The sequence below is a fragment of the Maylandia zebra genome, linkage group LG5 (genome assembly GCF_041146795.1).
Source record: "Maylandia zebra isolate NMK-2024a linkage group LG5, Mzebra_GT3a, whole genome shotgun sequence".
Taxonomy (NCBI): Eukaryota; Metazoa; Chordata; class Actinopteri; order Cichliformes; family Cichlidae; genus Maylandia; species Maylandia zebra.
The window spans coordinates 39541804-39561359 of record NC_135171.1 but is presented as its reverse complement, the minus strand read 5'-3'; the positions used below and the strand labels follow the sequence as shown (position 1 = coordinate 39561359).

The 19556-nt window shown below is 42.2% G+C and overlaps 1 protein-coding gene across 1 annotated transcript in view; it reads right to left on the bottom strand.

The window, feature by feature from the left end:
• Positions 1 to 1146: 1146 nt before the first annotated feature.
• LOC101482544 (serine/threonine-protein kinase 4) overlaps positions 1147 to 19556 on the bottom strand; it is a 47376-nt gene continuing 28966 nt past the window's right edge. Inside the window, exons 10-11 of the mRNA XM_004559032.6 lie at positions 15581 to 15741; positions 1147 to 6169 (exon numbers count right to left, since the gene is read on the bottom strand). Coding sequence (XP_004559089.1) covers positions 6011 to 6169; positions 15581 to 15741 — 320 coding nt within the window. The 3' untranslated portion in view covers positions 1147 to 6010. The remainder of the gene's footprint in view (positions 6170 to 15580; positions 15742 to 19556) is intronic.

The window sequence follows — 19556 nt, the reverse complement described above, 5'->3', positions numbered from 1 at the left end:
CAGTGGGGGGGCAGTTGCCCCCTCTTGCTCCCCAGTAGATCTGCCCCAGTGCTGGATGTCCTCTTTCTAGGAAAACTCTCTCTCACTCACTCACACACACACACACACACACACACACACACACACACACACACACACACACACACACACACTCTTTCTGTTTTATTTTTGTCGGGACAAACAGCACATCTGCAGACAGACTGAAGGAGAGAGAGATCAGATTCGTGACTGGCTGATTAAAAATTCATTTCTGCTATTTTGGCTGACAGTCAAAAGTCTGAACAAGGAGAGGAAACAAGAAAAAGGGGGACGAGGCGTGCCTAAAACGTTTGGGTGTTTGTGATGGATCTGATAGGACACGAGAAAACTTTCAGAAAGTGCAGAAGGCAGTGAGAGTCCTGCAGCCAACGCTGATGATGAAGGCAGAACATGACTGTGCAAACTGGAACATCAGTTATTTCATCAGATATAAAATCCAGTATGGAAATACTGACAGACAGTCACATGGCAGAAACAGTGTACATTTAGCCACGTAGAGTCAAGACGACCTGCTGAAGCTCCAACTGAGCAGCAGGTCTGAGTAGTTCAGAAACTGCTGATTACAGGGAACGGTTAAAAAAAAAAGAGCAAATATCCAGTGAGCAGAAACTGTGTTAATGTTTGATGTCAGAGGTCAGAGTAACTCAGTAACTCAAATAACCGCTCGTTACAACCAAGATATGCAGAAGAGCATCTTGAACTGTAGACAGCAGAAGACCACACCTGTCAAATAACAACAGGAAATTGTGGCAATAATTGCAACAGACTTATTAAAACTGGTGAACAAATGATGAAATATAATTTGCCTGGTGTGTTGAGTCTCAGTTTGGGATGTGCTGCAACAGGAGAGTTACATGAAGGATGCAGCTGACAAATCTGCAGTTACTTTGTGACACTGTCATTTCAACATGGACCAAAATCTTTGAGAAGTGTTCTTTATATTTAATCTCTGCCATGAAGAATTGAAGCAGTTCTGAAGGAAAAATGGGGTCCAGCCTGTTACTGCCAAGGTGTACCTAATGAAGCGTCTGCTGCGTGTTTACAGTTACATTTGATTTAATTGGAACTTTAATAAGAATCTATATGTACAAAAGTAAAAGCAGCATCTTTTATTGCTTTAGTTTTTTATTTTCTTTGTTAGACAAGCAAACAACAAAAAACCCACAAAGGACACAAACCAACCAAACACCAGTGATCTCAAACACAAGCTGACTTTAAGGCCGACGCCAACAGGAAGCAAACTCAGATCCTGACATGCTCAAACAGATTTATACAAAAGGCAGAGACACAAGACGGCAGAAAGATTTTCACTTAGATTAACTTGTAAAATAAAAAGTCTAATCTGGAGTTGCTGAACTAAAGCAACATTTCATGTTTTTCTCTGGTTTTCTTTGTTTTGTTCGTTTGTTCACTTTTTTCCAAGAATCCAATTCTGGTCTTTATTTGATCCAAAAAATGTTTGTGCTTGAATATTGAGGTGAAATTAAACAGCTAGTTATATAAAACCAGCACGAAACAAAAAGTTAAAGAAAGAAATGTTCACAAAACAAATGTAGAGATTAAAGAGAGCCTCATTTTGAGTGTATGGATTTATCCATGAATCACTCGTTGAGTAAACTGACATGCTGCTCAGTTTTGTTTTTTTTAAACTCAAGCATGTAAATTATATTAAATCAAAGTAAAAATTCAACAGTCTCAAGGTTGAAGAAGTTTGGCTGTACCAAAAATAAACCTGCAAATGCTTTCTGATGTTTGTTGTGGTTTCCATATTCAGCAGTTTATGAAGAATCAGTCAAAGGTTGGAAAATCAAAGAAGCATTTAAAAGTGTCTCTGTTACATTAAAGAAAAAAAAAAAGAAAAAAAAAGAGGTCGTCTAGTCTCCAGTGACTTTGACTTAATTTCAGGCAGCAACAAGCAGCTCATGCAAATAATTCAACAACAATCAGGCGCCATTATTTTAAATATGTGTCCCCTTTTTCTGAACGTCGAGGGATCAAAACCAGTTTTTATATTCTGACAGCCCCACAGTGCATCCACAGTTGGTAGGACAAGGCAGAAAAAGCTTTGCCTGTAACACAGCAGGAAATGAATTGTGCTCATGAGTCATCATCTTACAGAGAAACACAGGAGACACCAACCAGCTTAAAGGGGCAGTTCAAACAAACTCACAGGTTCTTCCTCCGGCCTGCACTGATATCCATCCACCTTTATCAGTTTGGTCTCAGACATGCCTACAGCTGCTTATTACTGCAAAGTAACAGGCTGATAAAACACGAGCATGTCAATGACTGTAACCACAGACCTGATGGATGATCTGCATCACAAGAAGGCTCAAAAAACAGTGTGAACACAGAGAAATGATCCAAATTAGCTGAGCTGTAGACAGACAACGGTCAGCTACAGCTTCCCAAGGTGGACAATTCGAATTTCAAGCCACAATCAAATCTAAACAGACATAAAGGAAAAGTGAACCCACTGTACAGTTCTTATGAAGGATGAAAACAGCCACAGAGGGCAGAAACATTTCTGCAGCAGGCTGCTAACATGTTTATTTCTGCTATGATGCTGTGGACCGAAAGGAAACTGGCCATGTGACTAAAACATGGCTGGTGGATAAAGAGCACCGCAGGCCACAGGAAAATGTGCACATTGTGGATTTGAACCACCCGTTAAATACAGCATTGTGTGATGAAATCCATCTGAAGGGTTTCCCTCTGAAAGCAGCCATTCTCACATTTTTTCTAAAGTCCTGTTTTTGACACTGAACTTTTCAGCTGAATGAATCAAAATATACACATGCAGCCGAGTGTTGCTCATATATACAGACGTGACCGTGTATGAAGGAACTCTGAACCATCTACAGCGTTTTCTAATTGGTTCTGCCATTATTTCACAGCCCTGAGGAGTTTTTATGACCTGAGAAGCTCATTTTCATCCGGACACACACACAAACCGTCACCTCGCCGACTGACTGCGTCACCGCTAAACCTACGTAGAAAAATATAAACCGTCCCTTATTTTCTCTTGTGCTGGACCTCCTAAAGGAATGTCAGAAGTTAAGTCTTCTTGGCACTTTTTCAGGAGCGGCCTCGTCGAGTCCGCTGTGCCAGATCAAACCCGGGGGGATAAAAGCTTTGTTGAATCTGCTCCATAAATCTGTCAAACCAGGTCTGTTTTTTTAGAGCTTATTTTAGGAGAGATAAAGAAAAAAACTGGATCTGAAATGAAAATCCAAACAATAAGAAGGGCACTGGTGGTTAAACAAAAAGGCAAATGTGCTCATATTTCACATTTTGGTGCAATCAACAATCAGAACATCAAAATTCAGAAGTTTTAGGATCCCAAACTTCATGTTTTACTTACAAACCATCATCTGTGCTTTCAAAAAATGACTTTGTGGAGAGATGGAACAGTTAGCAAGTAAACGGATATAAGAAAGATGAGATCTTCTCGTCTATCGTCCACTGTCAAACATTTATAAGGAGACATTAATAAATGGTTCCTAACACACTGTAACGTTACAAGTGCCCACGATATGCTCATTTACAGTTTCATCGTTTCATTTTGCAGCAGACTACGTCTACATGTTTAATGTTAAAGAATGCAGGATTTTCCTCACAGGCTTCACTGATACAGAACCTCTGGCCCTGCTGTGATTGGTCACCTGTCTCTGCTGTGATTGGTCACTTGGCTAATCGAGAATAAGGCACTGTCAGAGAACGTCTTTGTAGGGAGTCGTGCTGAGACGATCCAAAATGAAGGAGACTTCATTGAGCTGCAGCCAAAAATGTAAAATTTGCAGGGTCAACATTTTTGATAGAAGGGCAGGAGAGTGTATATAATTCTACTTTCTCTCTCTAAATACTTTTTAAACAAGCTCAGCTGAAGTAAAATACGTTTTTGTAAGTATTAGAGACGTGACAGGAGCGTGCACCACGAGTACAGCAGCTTTGATTTCAGTCATGAAGCGAGCAGGAGAGATTTTTAGATACAGTCGCCTTCAATCACAGCCGGCTGCTTCTGTTTGTGCTGTGGTTCAACCACACTGCTCTGGGAACGGGCATAGTCGAGGGGGCCGTCCTGACCAATCAGCATGTTTTAGCACAATGCGAACATTTTAACTCGAAAGAAAAAAAAAATCTGCTTCACTGGAAGAAAAATTAAATGGCCTGAGTGTAATTTTATTTTTATCAAAAAACAAACACAAAAAAAGTCAAATGAGGGATTTTCTGTGTAGAGCACAATCATTTTAGCCCCCGAGCTCCACACACTCCACTTCACTCAGGAAAATCTGTCTACTGCCCCCTGCTGGACTTTAGGGAGTTTCTCTACAACAAGTTTTGCTTCAGTTTAGCGAGAACAGTGAGCGAAGTTCATCTGAGGACGAGTCAAACCAGCGGCCGGGCGGCCACTGTGCCCCGTGCTACACTCAGAGACCCACTCAAACAAAGGAAACGTATAAAAAAAATTAAAAGGGCACTTCATTTAGTCTGCATGTCGACAACAATAACTCCTCCTGTGCTGTAATGACAGGATACTGATGACGTACTGTAATACTGGAGTTATGAATGTCGACACAAACTGGAAACACTTGAAAATGTCTTTTAACTCCTAATTTACAGTGTGTTAGAAACATTTACTAAATATTGACATAGTTCTACAGATTTGTAATTTCATGTAGCCAGATTTCTTTTTTCTTTTCTTTTTGATCATCTCAACCTGTCAGATTCATCTTCTGACCCACAAGCCGACAGACAACCGAAACCCAACCGAACAAACCAATCAGAGAGCAGAATCATCACCTGTGAACTGTAAACACTCCTCATTAACTGGCCCAAGAGCTGAGATGACGATCGCATAATCTTATAAATATATAAAACTGGAAAAAGTGAAATGATGTGCTCTACAAAGCAAAGAATACGTCTGGTTCACGAACCACACTCTGCACTAACTGATCCCATTTTTCTGTCTTCTTTACTGAAGTAATTCTGCAGGCTGGCTTCATGCTGCAGCTGCAGGAGTGAGAGAAATGTGCTTCAGCCCACAGAAGATCAAAGACAAAAGAAAAGATCTAGTAACAGTTTGGTCGCGAGGCACAAACACAAAGTCCGATATAATGAGTAGGACTTCAATGTAACACCAAGTTATGAAATGTAGAAAACAGAAACGCAGGGACATGTACCAGATTAGAGAGTTTCCTCAAGCAGCTTTGAAAGAAACCTTAGCTTTGGAGTTCAGAGCAAACTGTGTGGAAACACAGAATATGTGCAGCATCTCTCAGATGACCAGTCGAGTGGAAGAGGAGAAAAACTGGTTATCCCCTCTGCTTTTAGCTGTGAATTCAAATTCAGTGATTTGTTGTCTTTTAGAGATCTTTGGAAAAGCAGACGTGCCGACAGAACCCAGTTTTATCCACTGTCCATGTTACATTTTTGTGCATTTTTCAAGAATGAAGATTCATCCTGTTCTATAAAACACCTCGCTGTCAGACGCAGAAACCTAGAAAAGCTCCGCAGCTTCACCAACAATGATGGCAAGAAGTTAAGTAATAGACGAGTACCGAAGTTTAACAGTCAGCAGTTCAAATGATGATGTACCACATGATTACAGACAGGACCTGACGGTCTCCAGGTATGTTCACCTGTTCACCTCCTTAAAGCAACTGTGTGCAAGCTTGAAATAAGCAGAAAGAAACTCGAGTCCAAAACTGCTGCTGATGATACTGAAATGAAAAGAAATGCCACAAACAGAAGGATCATGGATCTCAAGCAGACAAAATAAATGTCAATGATATTCAGCTGAACAGCTTTTCTACAGTTTTTCTTAGACAAAGGTCCAAAAGCTCAGCAGGCAGACGTCAAACCGATAATCCTCACTCCCCAAACGTCACATCACGCAGAAACTCCAGCAGCCTCGGTGACGTTCCTCCAAACTGCTGCGGGAAACGTGAGAGAAATCCTTCAGAACTTCTCAGAAGTTCGGCTGCCTTCGTTTTTTGGCCTCGATGGCGTCGAGGATGGGCTGCCTCTTGGACTGGTAGCGCTGGCGGATCTCCTCGATCTCCTGCTCCATCTGAGGGTCCAGAGAGGCGAGCTTCAGCCGCAGATCCTCCACCGACCACGTGCTTACCTAGAGGAGAACACATTGAACTATGTTAAGGCTGCTGTGCTTATTCATCAGCATCGAGGACCTCGGGTGTGTGAGACGGAAAGTCAGGGCACCTCATTAAGAGCAAACATTTATTTTCCCTGAGTTTGACGAGCGTTGACTTTCAGGCTCCTCTCATGTGGAACCAGCTCACAGTTTGGCTTCAGACTCCCTCCCTGCTCTCACCTCTCTGCTTTAAATTATAGTTACGAGAAACACAAAGTTTTCTGAACACTGAACGTTTGTCATGAGTGAACTCTCACGGTCAGCTTTTGATACACACAACGCGTCACAACGACATTCGAAGCAGGATTTGATGACTTTAGGGTCAAAGATCAACGCGGACGCAGTCCATTAGTGGACGCTGACAAAAACCTTTACCGCGCCCTCAAAGTACGTCACACATGACAGCAATAACCAAAGTGTCTGATGAAAGTATCTATTTTAGCAGCTTTCAAAGGATGAATCTATTGACTTGTATTCAATCCCTCCTCTCTCGGTTGCCGGCCTCAGACAGGGACCTGGTGCTTGCTTTAGCTTTTCCCCAGGGGATTCCCCCTCTCAGCTTTTACCAGCCGCACAACGCTCTCAGGCTATTTATTACCCAGAATCAATAGAGCTAAAATAACGCCGCCGTTTGAGTCCACTAGACAGATAACCGTGAACAAGGGAAGGTCCTACAACTGGACTCCAAAAAAGCGGCCAAAAGGGCCAAAAGCTCACATCAACATTTGCTGCTGATATGTCCAGTTCATTCAATATATTTACAGTAATCAATCATGAGTATTGCTTACAGGAATCATCCAACTAAAGCATTTAAAAATGGGACAAGACCTTCTTTGATTTATGGACTCATCAATGAAGAAGTAAAATTAACCCAACAGACCAACAAATATATTTTTTATGTCAGAAGCATTTTAACTTTTGGAGAAGACAGCTTAATTATTAAACTAGCCAATAAAAAAAATACTCACTTATTAAATAAATGATGAAGTGCATCAAAACAGCAACGGGAGGTTTTAACTGGAATATTAAGATGTGACCTTCGGGCATGGACGTGCTTGTTTTTTGTTTTTTAAAAGGTTCCTTCATGTAATGATCTGCTAGAGGGTGTGGGGGGGCCACAGCCCCGTCCTCCAGGGCATGAAGCAGGTATGGAGGAGATCAAAACTCCAGACATCCAGAGGCCCCCAGAACACAAGAGACCAAGGAAGACCCACACTGTCCCAGTAAGAGCTAAGGAGAGTCCCAGATGAGGGCTCACTCAGCAGCCGCGGAGCAGAAGCCAGGGGGGGTTGCAGTGACGCGCCCGTGAGCTCCGCCGGCAGCCAGCTGTGCCTGAGTGACCGAGCCCCAGGCCGAGAGGCCGGGGGCACCCCACCTCCGAAGTGGCCCGAGCGAGCCCCAGGCTCCAGGCCCCGATAAGCGGCCGCCAAGGAGTGAGCCGGTGTGTACCTGGACGCCCATCCCCGGACACAAAGAACCACCAACGCACCGACGTCTGAGGGAGTCCGCCACTGGCAGGGGAAGTGGTGGTAGGGGGAGATAGGCCTCCAAACCTTGGAGGGCCTGAGATGTCCCCAGAGAGGTGGCGCCTGACACCCAACCTGACATATAGACACAAACATCCATTCCCCCCTCATGCTCTCATATGCACTTACTCCACACTCAACCAACGTGGAGACAGACATAAAGAGACGCTGTACACACAATCACACTCCCCAATCGTACTCTACAAACCGGGTCTAGGTACCCTTGCCCCTGGAGGGGGGAACTGCACCCAGACCCAGGTGGTGTTTCCCTTTTCCCTGCGGTGGGGGGAGGCAGACCGCCCCGACTCCGCAGCAGCAGGGAGGCTCCACACTCCAGACCGCAGTCGGACGGCCAACTCCTCCTCCTAGCCCCCCCGCTCCAGCAGGTCGCAGAGAACGGGGGTGAGAGAAGACTCCAAACCTCCCTCCACCCGCTCATTGTAATGTTGATGCATGTGTGTTCTAAGGTGCATTTAAAACCCAGGAGGGCATGGAGCTACCTGCCAGAGAGCAGCAGGTAAGCGCATGGTCCCTCCTGCTAGCCCTCAATGTCTACGTGTATTTAACATTGAGAGGTGGGCAACGATGCCAGGGGTGGGGTGTACACCCTGATGGTCCATGCTCACAGGTGTACACACGGGTGATCACACCCACAAACTACACCCTTTTTGGCTCCTACCTCAAAGCACACTGTGTTCTGTTGATCTTATGTGCTGCACAATAATGTTTAACATTTAGTATTTACTGTCATATTCCCATATATCATTGTGATGTTGTTTATTCTATTACTCTTGTTCTCTTCTGCTTGCTTTCTTTTTTCTTTCTCAGCAGGTGACCCAGGTGATTGATATATGCATTTTTTTTTAATTTTTTTTTATTCTTTTTTTTCTTTTTCTGCTCATTCTGTTGGTTTTTGTCTTTTGCCCTTCTCCCCCGTCCCTCTTCTCAGCTGTTTCTCTTTCCCTCTTTCTTTCTCCCCTTCTTTCCCCCAGTCAAGTCTGTCCCATGTTCAGTAAGTGAAAATAAAATAAACAATAAAAGGTGAATCAAATGGACCATTATGGCAAGGCTGGGATGGTCAATTTGGTAAAGTAAATCCGTTGGGCATCTTTGTTTGCCTTTAGACAACAATTCTGATGCAAAAGAGCCAAACGGGACAGGCAAAAAAAAAAGAAAAAAAAAAAAAAGAAAAAAAAAAAAAGATGTGACCTTCGGAGCTTTATCAGTACTTTTGCTGATCAGCAGGTTCAAACCCAAAGTGAAAGTGTGCTTCACCTAAACACAGACGCACATCACACCTGTGCACCTGCTGCTGTTATTAACAGAAGGATCGCTCGGCTCCTCCCATCACAATCCTCAACACTGAAACCTGCTTCGACTCCAGCGGTCGGTGCGCTCGACTTCACAGCCGACTGAATTCATTCAAACTTCAACACAAACTAAAACTTTGACGACTTCTTCAGTTAAACCAATAAAATCACCTGATGCACTTTGACACATTTGACACAGCACACTCTTGACTTTGTTGTAACTTTCGATGCCGGGTTTAGGGAGGAGTCCCTCTTTAAGGATGCGGTCATTAAAATGAAAATATGAATTATCCATAATGTTGTTATGAGCGCATTCTTTTCAGCTGCAGCTGTGATGCATTATTTTGTTGAGCAAACAACTACAAAAACACACACTTTGGTTATGAAATATTTAGCACCTGAGCTAACTGCTTACAAACCGTCTGCTCTCTCAGCTTTTCCACAGCACGCTGCATAATTTGACCAAAAACACAGAGCCGCCCTCTAAAGGGAACGACATCAAAGCACTCGGTGGCTGTACAAGAAGAATGGGGGTGGGCTTTCCCTCTCCACCTATCCTTATCAAACCGAAGGGTATTTAAGGCTGCTGTGTGTATCTGTAGTTTTCATATTTTGCTGTAGTGGTAAACCCACAGCTGAATTCTCCCTTTTCAGCTCATCTCAGCACTTTTCTGCCATTTTAATTCCCTTTCATGCAGAAACAGTTCTGTGAGATCTCAGCAGCCAAACACGAGTTTGCAAAAACAGTGGAGCATTCAGCAGCTGAAGAGCTAAAGGATTTCACTGTATTGTTGGCTGCAGATACAAAGCTGCTCATCTGTTCTGACATTGTTGCAGCTCGTCCTGCCAGCTCAGAGCTTTCTATGAGTACACAACTTCTTAAGTGTGCGCAGACTACAAACGGGGCTTTGCTTGTAGAAATGGATGTACCGTCACAAGAACTAAAGATTCCATTTCAAACAAACTTCAGTGCAGCTTTAAGAGCAATCAGGCTCACCAACAGCACTATTCTCTCATCTGTTTCAAACTGTTCTAAGCAGGACAGCGTTATAGAGTCAGTCTGCTCAGGAGCAACCAGAAAGAGCACACTGCCCCATCAAGTGTTTCCTCACTTCTTCACTCCGGGACAGATTTTGTTCGATTCACATCTAAATATGAAATAAACAATATGAAAAAGCAGAACAGCTGATTACTGGTAATAATGTAACTCAGTGTTGCAGTTCACCACAGAACTAATGTAACAGTGTTACCAGATTACTTATTCTCAGTAAAGCATTATTTGCATGATTTTTTAAGTAAGGATTAATATGCGTTACATTACTTCTCTTGAGTAATGACTGAAACTATAGAAATGATCAGCTGTGTCAAAAACCTGCGGCAAATGGAGAAGACGAGCAGCACATCAGGATGCTTTTCACTCCCTTTCTTTAAAGCTGTATTTACACTTTAACAGCAGCATTTCATCTGCTAGATTCTCTAAATGGGGCTAATTATCACAATCATTAATTAAAGATTGCAAAACAACCCAAAACAAAACAGAACTTCGATATATCTCCGTGGGAACCTGATATGGGATCTCACTGTTGGTCAGAGTAAAATTCAAAGCAAAAGTTGTTCTGCTAGTTCATCAGGCCCTGCAGAAGCACCAGGCTCCAACTGCTCTGGCACAGCGGTCCCCAACCCCCGGGCCACGGACCGATACCAGTCCGTGAGTCGTTTGGTACCGGGCCGCGAGAGTTGAGGCTCGGGTGTGAAATTTATGGTTTTCAGGGTTTTTATCGTTAACTCTGTTTCCCTGGGTCTTTTTCCGTGTTGCAGTTGTGTCTTATTTTGAAAGAAATATTGATGTGTTACCATAGCGACCAGAGAGCATTAAGGGGCAGAGAGGGGGATGTTACTCTCAGTGTTGTTGGCGCAATTTCAGGAGGACGCTGCTAATAAAGTTACACAATTACACATGTTTCTGAATTTATGTTTATTTTTATATTTACAAAATGCCAAATACCAGTTTTTGTCTTGGTCGTATCATTTTATTTTGTTCTATTTATCCACGACACCTTAAAGGCCGGTCCATGAAAATATTGTCTGACATTAAACCGGTCCGTGGGGACCGCTGCTCTAGGGTTCTCTGAGCCTCGATCACACAGAGGTCAAAAGTTGAGCCATAGACTCAGAGTAGCTGAAGAGAGCCTTCTGTTCAATAGCTGCTTTCATTCCAGACATAAAGACTCAAACAGGAACCTCTGGAAACAAATCCATGTTCATTAAAGCAGTGGAGAACGTCTGATTTTCAGTTAAGGTACACAAATCTTTAACAATGAACGCCTGCTGGCTCTGGCTGTACTCAGACATTCAGACGTGTTCCCACCAAGTCTGACTCCCTCTCGAACGCATGACGGCTCCCTGGAAGAGGTTTTGAACCCTTTATGCAAAGTTTCCATTCATCCACAAGCAAAAGCTAGGGTACTCCTAGTGCTGGTGTAAGACACGGATAAATGGGAGGGTGGTGTCAAGAATGACTAAATTAAATGGGTTAACAATAACTGTTCCCAGTGCTGATCACCAGCAGGGTGTTTGAGGAAACTGCTACTGGCTGAAGGTGGAGGAGGCGGGGGAAGGCACAAAGGAGGGACAACCTACTGAAGGAGATACAGAAGCCTGGTGTGACAGAGGATGAGGATGCTAGGGAAAGGTAATAAAGAAAAGTTGAAAGATAATGTCTGCTGAGATTATAAGATGAGTCACTAAAGCAGGGTGGGGGAACTCCAGGCCTCAAGGGCCAGAGTCCTGAAGGTTTTAGGTATCACCCTGGGTCAGCACACACGAATCACATGAGTAGTTCATTACCAGGCCTCCGGAGAACTTCAGGACATGTTGACGAGGTCCTTTAGCCATTTAAACCAGCAGACACCTCAAAAACCTGCAGGACACCGGCCCCTGAGGCCTGAAGTTCCCCCACCACTGCACTGAAGCAGGAAAGCAAACAAACTCCAGTGGTCTGTGTGTGTGTGTGTGTGTGTGTGTGTGTGTGTGTGTGTGTGTGTGTGTGTGTGTGTGTGTGTGTGTTGGCATGTCTCTTTAAGTTGTTTAACAGTTACGTTTTGACAGATCATGTGACAGATGAGGGCTCACTAGACAGTGACTGGTTTCAACCTGCATCCGCTGACCGTCTGCCAGCCAAGAACATGGACCCCTTTACATCTGAAGAGGAGAGAGAGAGAGATAGAGCGAGAGAGATAGAGAGAATGGAAAAAAGCAGCAGGAGGGATGAAAAAAAGAAACCAATAAGTGAAGAACAAAAATAGACGGGAATGAAAACAGAGAAAAAGAGAAAGCGCTGGGTGGTGCGCGGGGAAGGTTGTTCTACGTCTTCTCATGAATAATGCCGGTTAGTGCTTTCCTCCATATGTTCTTATGCTGCATTGTCACACTACTAAGGAGGCTGGAGCTAAAACCACAGCTAAAATGGTAAATATTAATGCAGGACAGCTATATATAGACCTTAAAATCCTATACAAGATGATGACACACCTTAAAATAAAGGTGAAAGGTGATTTATGCAAACACCTCTGCCATGTACAATGGGGACACTATTAGCAAGGGTCTACAGAGACGAGAGTGAAAGAGCAACCCTGCGCGGGAAGAAATAAACCTCGAAAAGATTTTAAAAAGCACATGTATAAATCACAAACTGCTGGAGTTTTCAACGAGCCTACATGACTGTCCCGGGTAAGAGCATTAAAAAAACATCTGATAGCAAAATACAAAAATAGAAGAGCCGACATATCTAAAATTAAACACAGTCAGCATGCGGCTGTCAACAAGCTGTCTCAGTGTATTAGAGATCCAAAAAGAAATTAGCTTTTTATCCTCACATTTGAAAGTCTAATGGAACAATAAATCCCCCCGAGTGGGATTGGAGTCTTCGAGTAAAGCCGACTTGATTTTCCCCTAAACGCTGCAGAAACAGCTTTACTTCTGCTGCCATCAGGTCGTCTCTGTACACACAGAGGCTCAGTGCTAATTGGCAGTATGTTCATGCACCGCAGACACAGAAATACTCAGATCCTCTGTGCTACAAAACACAAGGCAAGTTCAACCTGTGAAAATGTCAGTATTAGTAAAACCTGCGTTTATCCTCTGTGCTGTTGTAGTTATACTGAAACTAAACTGAAAAGTCTTGAAAAGATAATTTAGCTGACTAAAATACAAAGATTACACTTTGAATAAACAGTATTGTGTAATAACAAAACTAACTGAAAGAAAACAAACAAATCAATCTGCTCCTCTATTAAAGTCCTGCGTTGCCACTGCTTGCATCCACACTCTGATTCATTTGGTCGCCACCTGCTGCTCGTGGTCATAATGAGGGCAGCACCTCATTACCAACCCCGAGTGAGCTCTCCACCTTTAAACTGGCTGATGATAACAAACACATTTAAAACAATGCAAACCACAAAGAGCAAACCTAACTGGAACTTCCATATGTCCAGTTATGAGCCAGCTGCTCTACACTTCCTGTAAATGTGCAGGTCCTGTTCCTCAGTGTTTTGGGGAGCATTTCAGCTCAACGCAGTCTCTGATCAAACAGTGTAGACAGGAAGCATCTGTCATGTACTTCCTCTTGTCTATAAATGCATGCTGCTTATATTCCTGCGTGTTCGAGTGCAGATGTAAATGTTTAAGTCAACTCGTCTCCCTCGAACACACAATCCAAAACTTTTTCAAGTCACTGAGAGACGATCTTCTAACTGAACGTGTGCCTGACAGCATGTAGGCGTCACAGCCACGAGCGATACACCTCTGTGATGATCCTCTGTGTGTGTGTGTGTGTGTGTGTGAGTGTGAGTGACTGTGTGTTTCTTCCCTCCTTCCTACATCGAACAGTTACAATATTAAAGATCCAGGAGAACAAGAGGGAAAATCAGGGTCAACCAGCGGGGAGCCGTCACTGTCTGTTAGTGTACCGACTTCAAACGCACAGTTGCACACATATAAGTGCATTCAACACACACACACAGACACACACACACACACTTGAAAATTATGAAGTCATACATGCGCACATTCAGCAGAACACACGTCTTTGTTCTTTTATGGCTCAAACAGCCGCTGTGAAATTCAGTGTTGTACATAATTCAAGCAAAGCTTCACCACTGATAATAAATTCTGCAAAATACAATTTTGCTTTATTGTTTTGTTTGTTTCTTTTTAATAATTTCAGCTTTTAGGATTCGGTGCCTACCTGTAGTTTTATTTATCGTTTTGCTTTCTGCTGATGCGTCGTCTGAACAGCTAAAGGTGAAACGGCAGCTGGGTGATCAGGTAAGAGAAACCACCTCGCAGTTAAAGGTCACATATTCAATATTTAATTCCAGCAGCAGGAGCAGCCACGCGTCCAGCATAAATGTCTCTGAGCGAGACAAACAACCTCTGCTTTTTCGTTAACATGATTTCATCTGAGGCATCAGGCTCTGAAAAGTGAAGCAACTCAGAAGCTACAATAAACTAAATTTTAACCATTTTTAGAGCTTTGAATTTAAATTCTTTAACCTAAGACCCGAACTCTTCCATGGCATTTTTAATTTCTCTTTGCTATTTGGGCTCATTGGCACTTGATGAATGTAAAAACAAAGAATTACCTGATTTTTGTTTCTGAGAAAAATGAGATCCACATATGAGGATATTCGTTTTAAATTTCGATAGAACAGTGGCAGTATAACGTCCTCGTAAGTGGATATCAGGCCCTTGAAGAGCAAAATTGAGTATTTTGGTCTAGACATCACTCATTGTTTATTAGACATCTCCACAGGTTGATCTGAAGACATCAGACATATTCTGAGAGGTTCTAAGGAGCATTCAGCCCGATCCATATTGTGATTAACCTCCGCCCTCCTGCCCTTTCTCTATGGTTTAATCTGAGTTCTGATTAGCTGCAGAGGCTCACCTGCATGCATATAAAGCCAAAGGAGAAGGTGCAGTTGGGTTAGCTCCATCTCCTCCATCCACTTTGGTAGTTTCTTATTTATAATAAGTTTATGAGCTACTGGCAGTTTTCAATCCTCACTAGTTTAGTTTAGTAACTTTATTTTAGGAGAGAAGCCTGAATCACACGGCTCATTGTGCAGCTGGTTCACCGTCTTCATCTCCATTACTCGTGTTGCTTTTTAGAGCAACCTGACTGCAGACGGCAGCAGCGCACTTAAATACACACACAGTATTTGTACAGGTAATATTTACCTTCGCCCATCAGATTTATGGTTTGAGTGTTTTCTTACTTTCAAACCTGTGTGACTTTTCCTTGTATTTAATCAGTATTTCACTTAGATACCAGGAACATTTCCAAAATGAAGACCTCTACTTTTTATTGAAAACGAAGCAGCTGGTGGGGATCATACCCCTGTGCCGTGTTCATGGTGCCATTTTAAATATAGTTCCTGTCACCTCAGTGCTTGTACTGATGTGAATTCAGTAACATCTACAGGTGTTCAGTGGACCAGGTAACGGCTTCACGGTAAAGTGTAACAGTGTGCGCCACGTTTCCAGCTCACCACTTCAAGATCTCCTTCTCCGGGCAGTTTGCGGTTATCAGCGTTGTTTTGTCCTTTTCCTCCTCCGTCATTATGAATGTTCGCCTCCTTCTCCTTCTGCTCAAAGTACTCCAGGAAGGACGGCTTGGCTGGCTTGGCAGGCTGCATGGTCTCATCTCGCCCTGTAAAACAAACAGCAAGTCCAACATTTACTTTACTGCAGATGAGTCTTAGACTGTGAGAGCGACACGCACAGACTCCATAATGGACTGAAATCTCGAGGTAGCTTCAGAGACACCGCACTGAAACACAGCAGCAGGACTGCTGAGACCTTTGCTGCTGTTCTTGCAGCGGATGACGGGTTTGCTGGAATCGAGTGTTGTTGAATTAAATATTTCTTGGAAAAGGTAAAGTGGGGCTCTGGGAGTTCAAACATGGGGGATGCTGTGGTTTTACAGCATTGTTTTAGTGAACTGCAGCAACACTGGCAGCTGTTAAGATATTTCTGTGACTGTAATTTACATGTACTCCCCTTTACAGACTGCATCCATTCATTTTTCCTCCTTATTTAGAAGCTTTGTAGAAGGAGAAGATCCTCCTACAGTCAGTCACATCAGAAATGGAGACGTGCGAGCATTACTGCGTGCTGACAAAGTGCATAATAATTCAAACTAAGGCAGAGCATTTAGATGCACTAAACTGCTTTCTTTTTGCACTTAGTTTAAAACAATCATTCACTTTACCACAAACTCGTTTTCCTTGTAACTCAGTTTTTCTGGTGATTTAAGTAAAACATTTATAAATGCAAATCAGGATCTGTTCCCGGCAAAAAAGGATTAAAACGGTGCAAACACAAATGTCAGCAAGCATCTGCCCTGCTCAAAGATCCCTGAGTGGATCCATCACCCACAGTCACAGGTTACTGCACTCTAGCCTCAGCATGAACGTGGAGGCATAAAGAGGATTTTCCTTCAGGGATCAATGAAGTGTTCCATTATTAAGGCAGCAATAAGCAGGGAACAAGATTATCATAATATATATGCATTAAAGTGATACCAGTAAGTGACTTGCTCAGGTACTGATGGCTTTACGGCTTTTAAAACTCTGTCAGTGGAAAAAAGATGGCAGAGGCTTTAATGTAACACTATTGAACCAGATAGAGAGAGGAGAGCACCTCCAGATTTTAATGCATGTTACAGGAAGTGCACGGCATGTGATGGAGCCCATTAAAAAAAGCCAATCACTTAGATGAAATATTTTAAGACTTGCTAACGAGTGCTAAATTAATAATAAATGGTCGGGAAAGCAAATATTAGGGTTTGGAAACTGGATGTTAGGAAAAGGCAAACAAACAACACCCAAGGTTGTGTGTCTTTGTTTTGGAGCGAAGTTTAGGGGTATTTTAGATTTTAGATTTGCCTCAAGTGTTGATTAGCATCTTGTTTCTTTCGAAGCATGAACTGTCTCACTGACATGTCAACAACAACAACAACAACAACAACAACGACAAAAACCCCAAAAACAAACAAAAAACAATAGCAGCTGTCTATTGTTGACAATATATATAAATAAGTATAAAACCCAGACGAACAGTAAACAGAACAACAGCAGGCTTTTTCCATCAGGCCATCAGACTGCTGAACACGTCATAGACACCTCAGCTTCACTACTGGAACTTCAACATTATGCACTCCATACTGTATATAAATGCCACTTGTTTTGCACATATTCAACTCTGTATATTTTATATATTTTATTATTATTATTATTATTATTATTTTCTTTTTTACTATTTAATTTGTAAAAATGTGTATACACACACACACACACACACACACACACACACACACACACAGGAAAATATTTAGTATACACATCCAGAAATGCATACACTATTATATATTGTACATATATTTATTAGTTTCAGGTTGGCCATTCTTGTATTTTGCTCGTTTGTGTTGTTGTGTTTGCACATCTCTGTTGCTTGTGGGGCTCGCACACAAGAATTTCACTCGCATGTGCTGTGCCAGTGTGCCTGCACATGTGATGTGACAATAAAAGTGATTTGATTTGATTTGATTTGATTTAAGAAACACTTGAGGTGATAGCAGGAAACACGTCATGCTTCGATGCCTTTTTCTTTTGTTTTTGGTGCTCATTACAGATTTTCTCCAAAATACATTTACATTTTAGATTACTTCAGTGTAGACTTTTTAAAAAGACCTCATCATTTCCAAATTATTTCCATTGCTGTAATGAAAACAATGTTAGCTTGTACTTTTAACGAACCTAACAAAACCTGCCCCGAGACAAGGATGTAGATAACGAGTAATATGGCTCAATTTTGTTATAATTACATTGACCAGTCGGAAAATTCACCCAACCTAAGTAATTTTATAATATACACACTGTGTGCTTTTGAGTGCATGTGCATGGAAAAGTCAGCAGCTACATGGACAATTCCAGAGGAGTTACTGACACGGTTTCTGGTTCACTGAATAACACTGTCAATTTTACCCAAGCGAGAGGAAATCAGCAAGTTCATGAGTGTCGTTGAGCGTTTGATTCATGGCTTTAATAAGCTCCTGCGGTCTTTACACACCTACATTATGCACAGATTCCAGTGTGATCAGATAGCACCGCTCTGCTGTGATAACAGAGATCGTTTCTACTAATAATTCTCTACTTTTTAAAAACGCTCCATCAGGTTTATCCTTAAAAAGCTCTTTATGTAAGAAATTATTCACAGATTTATAACAGCACTTGACTTACTGAGCCTCTCCTTTTAGATGTGCTGGAAACTCTGATGTCATAGTAGGAGGACATTAGAGCTGGTTAGTGTGTGTGCGCTCACTTAAATAAATTTATGGACAGCAATTTATTTATTTATTTATTTTTAAATGGGCAAGTAATAACTGGGATACGCTGACTGTGACTCAGGCTTGTTTAATGCTGTAATGGCTGAAGAAATATGTTGATTTTTAACCAGGTGGTTGTGCAGCTTTATGTCACACAGGCTAAAGGTGTGATGTCATGCTGAGACTTTATTTCCTCATATTAATCATCTAAAGTGATTCAAATCTGTTGTTTACTCCCTTTACTGTTTACGGTCAGAGAGACACACACACACACACACACACACACACACACACACACACACACACACACACACACACACTTCTCTAGGTGCAGACCAAATAATTACTATAATACATGAAATGTGTCTGCATGACTCCTACAAACTACAGCTGGTGCGCAGCTACACTGCAGAACTCAGAAGGTTCTCATCTACATCAGCGGTCTCCAACCTTTTTTGCGCCACGGACCGGTTTATGCCCGACAATATTTTCAAGGATCGGCCTTTAAGGTGTCGCGGATAAATACAACAAAATAAAACTAGTACCGGTACCGAAAAAAAAGAAGATTTATTCATAACACATGTGAAAAGACCCAGGAAAACAGAGTTAACGATAAAAACGTTAACAAAATAACGCTGAAAACTGATAAAAAACCTGAAAACCATACACTTCACACCTGAGCCTCAACTCTCGCGGCCCGGTACCAAACGACTCACGGACCGGTACCGGTCCGAGGCCCGGGGGTTGGGGACCACTGATCTACATGACATATGATATATCATCACATTGCCTTACACCCCACCCAGCAATGGGCTAAAATGATTGTTTTTAGCAAATAAACATATCTCATTTCTAACTTTTGTTTTTTCAATGTGAATAAGTATATGCCAATTATTCCACCAACACAGAAAGCAGTACTGCAGCACGGGCATGTATTAGTACTTCTAAATCAATACAGTCACAACATGTTGGAAGATTGTATAGATTTCTATGAAAACTGTTACCAAATGCTGTTTTCCAGTGTAGACGTGATAAACTTGTTGTTTTTCATCCATTTTCAGAATTTTTTGAAAGAACTCTACTAGTGGGAGCAGAAAATAGTTTAAAACTGAATTAATAAAAACTCATTCTCTTAATGT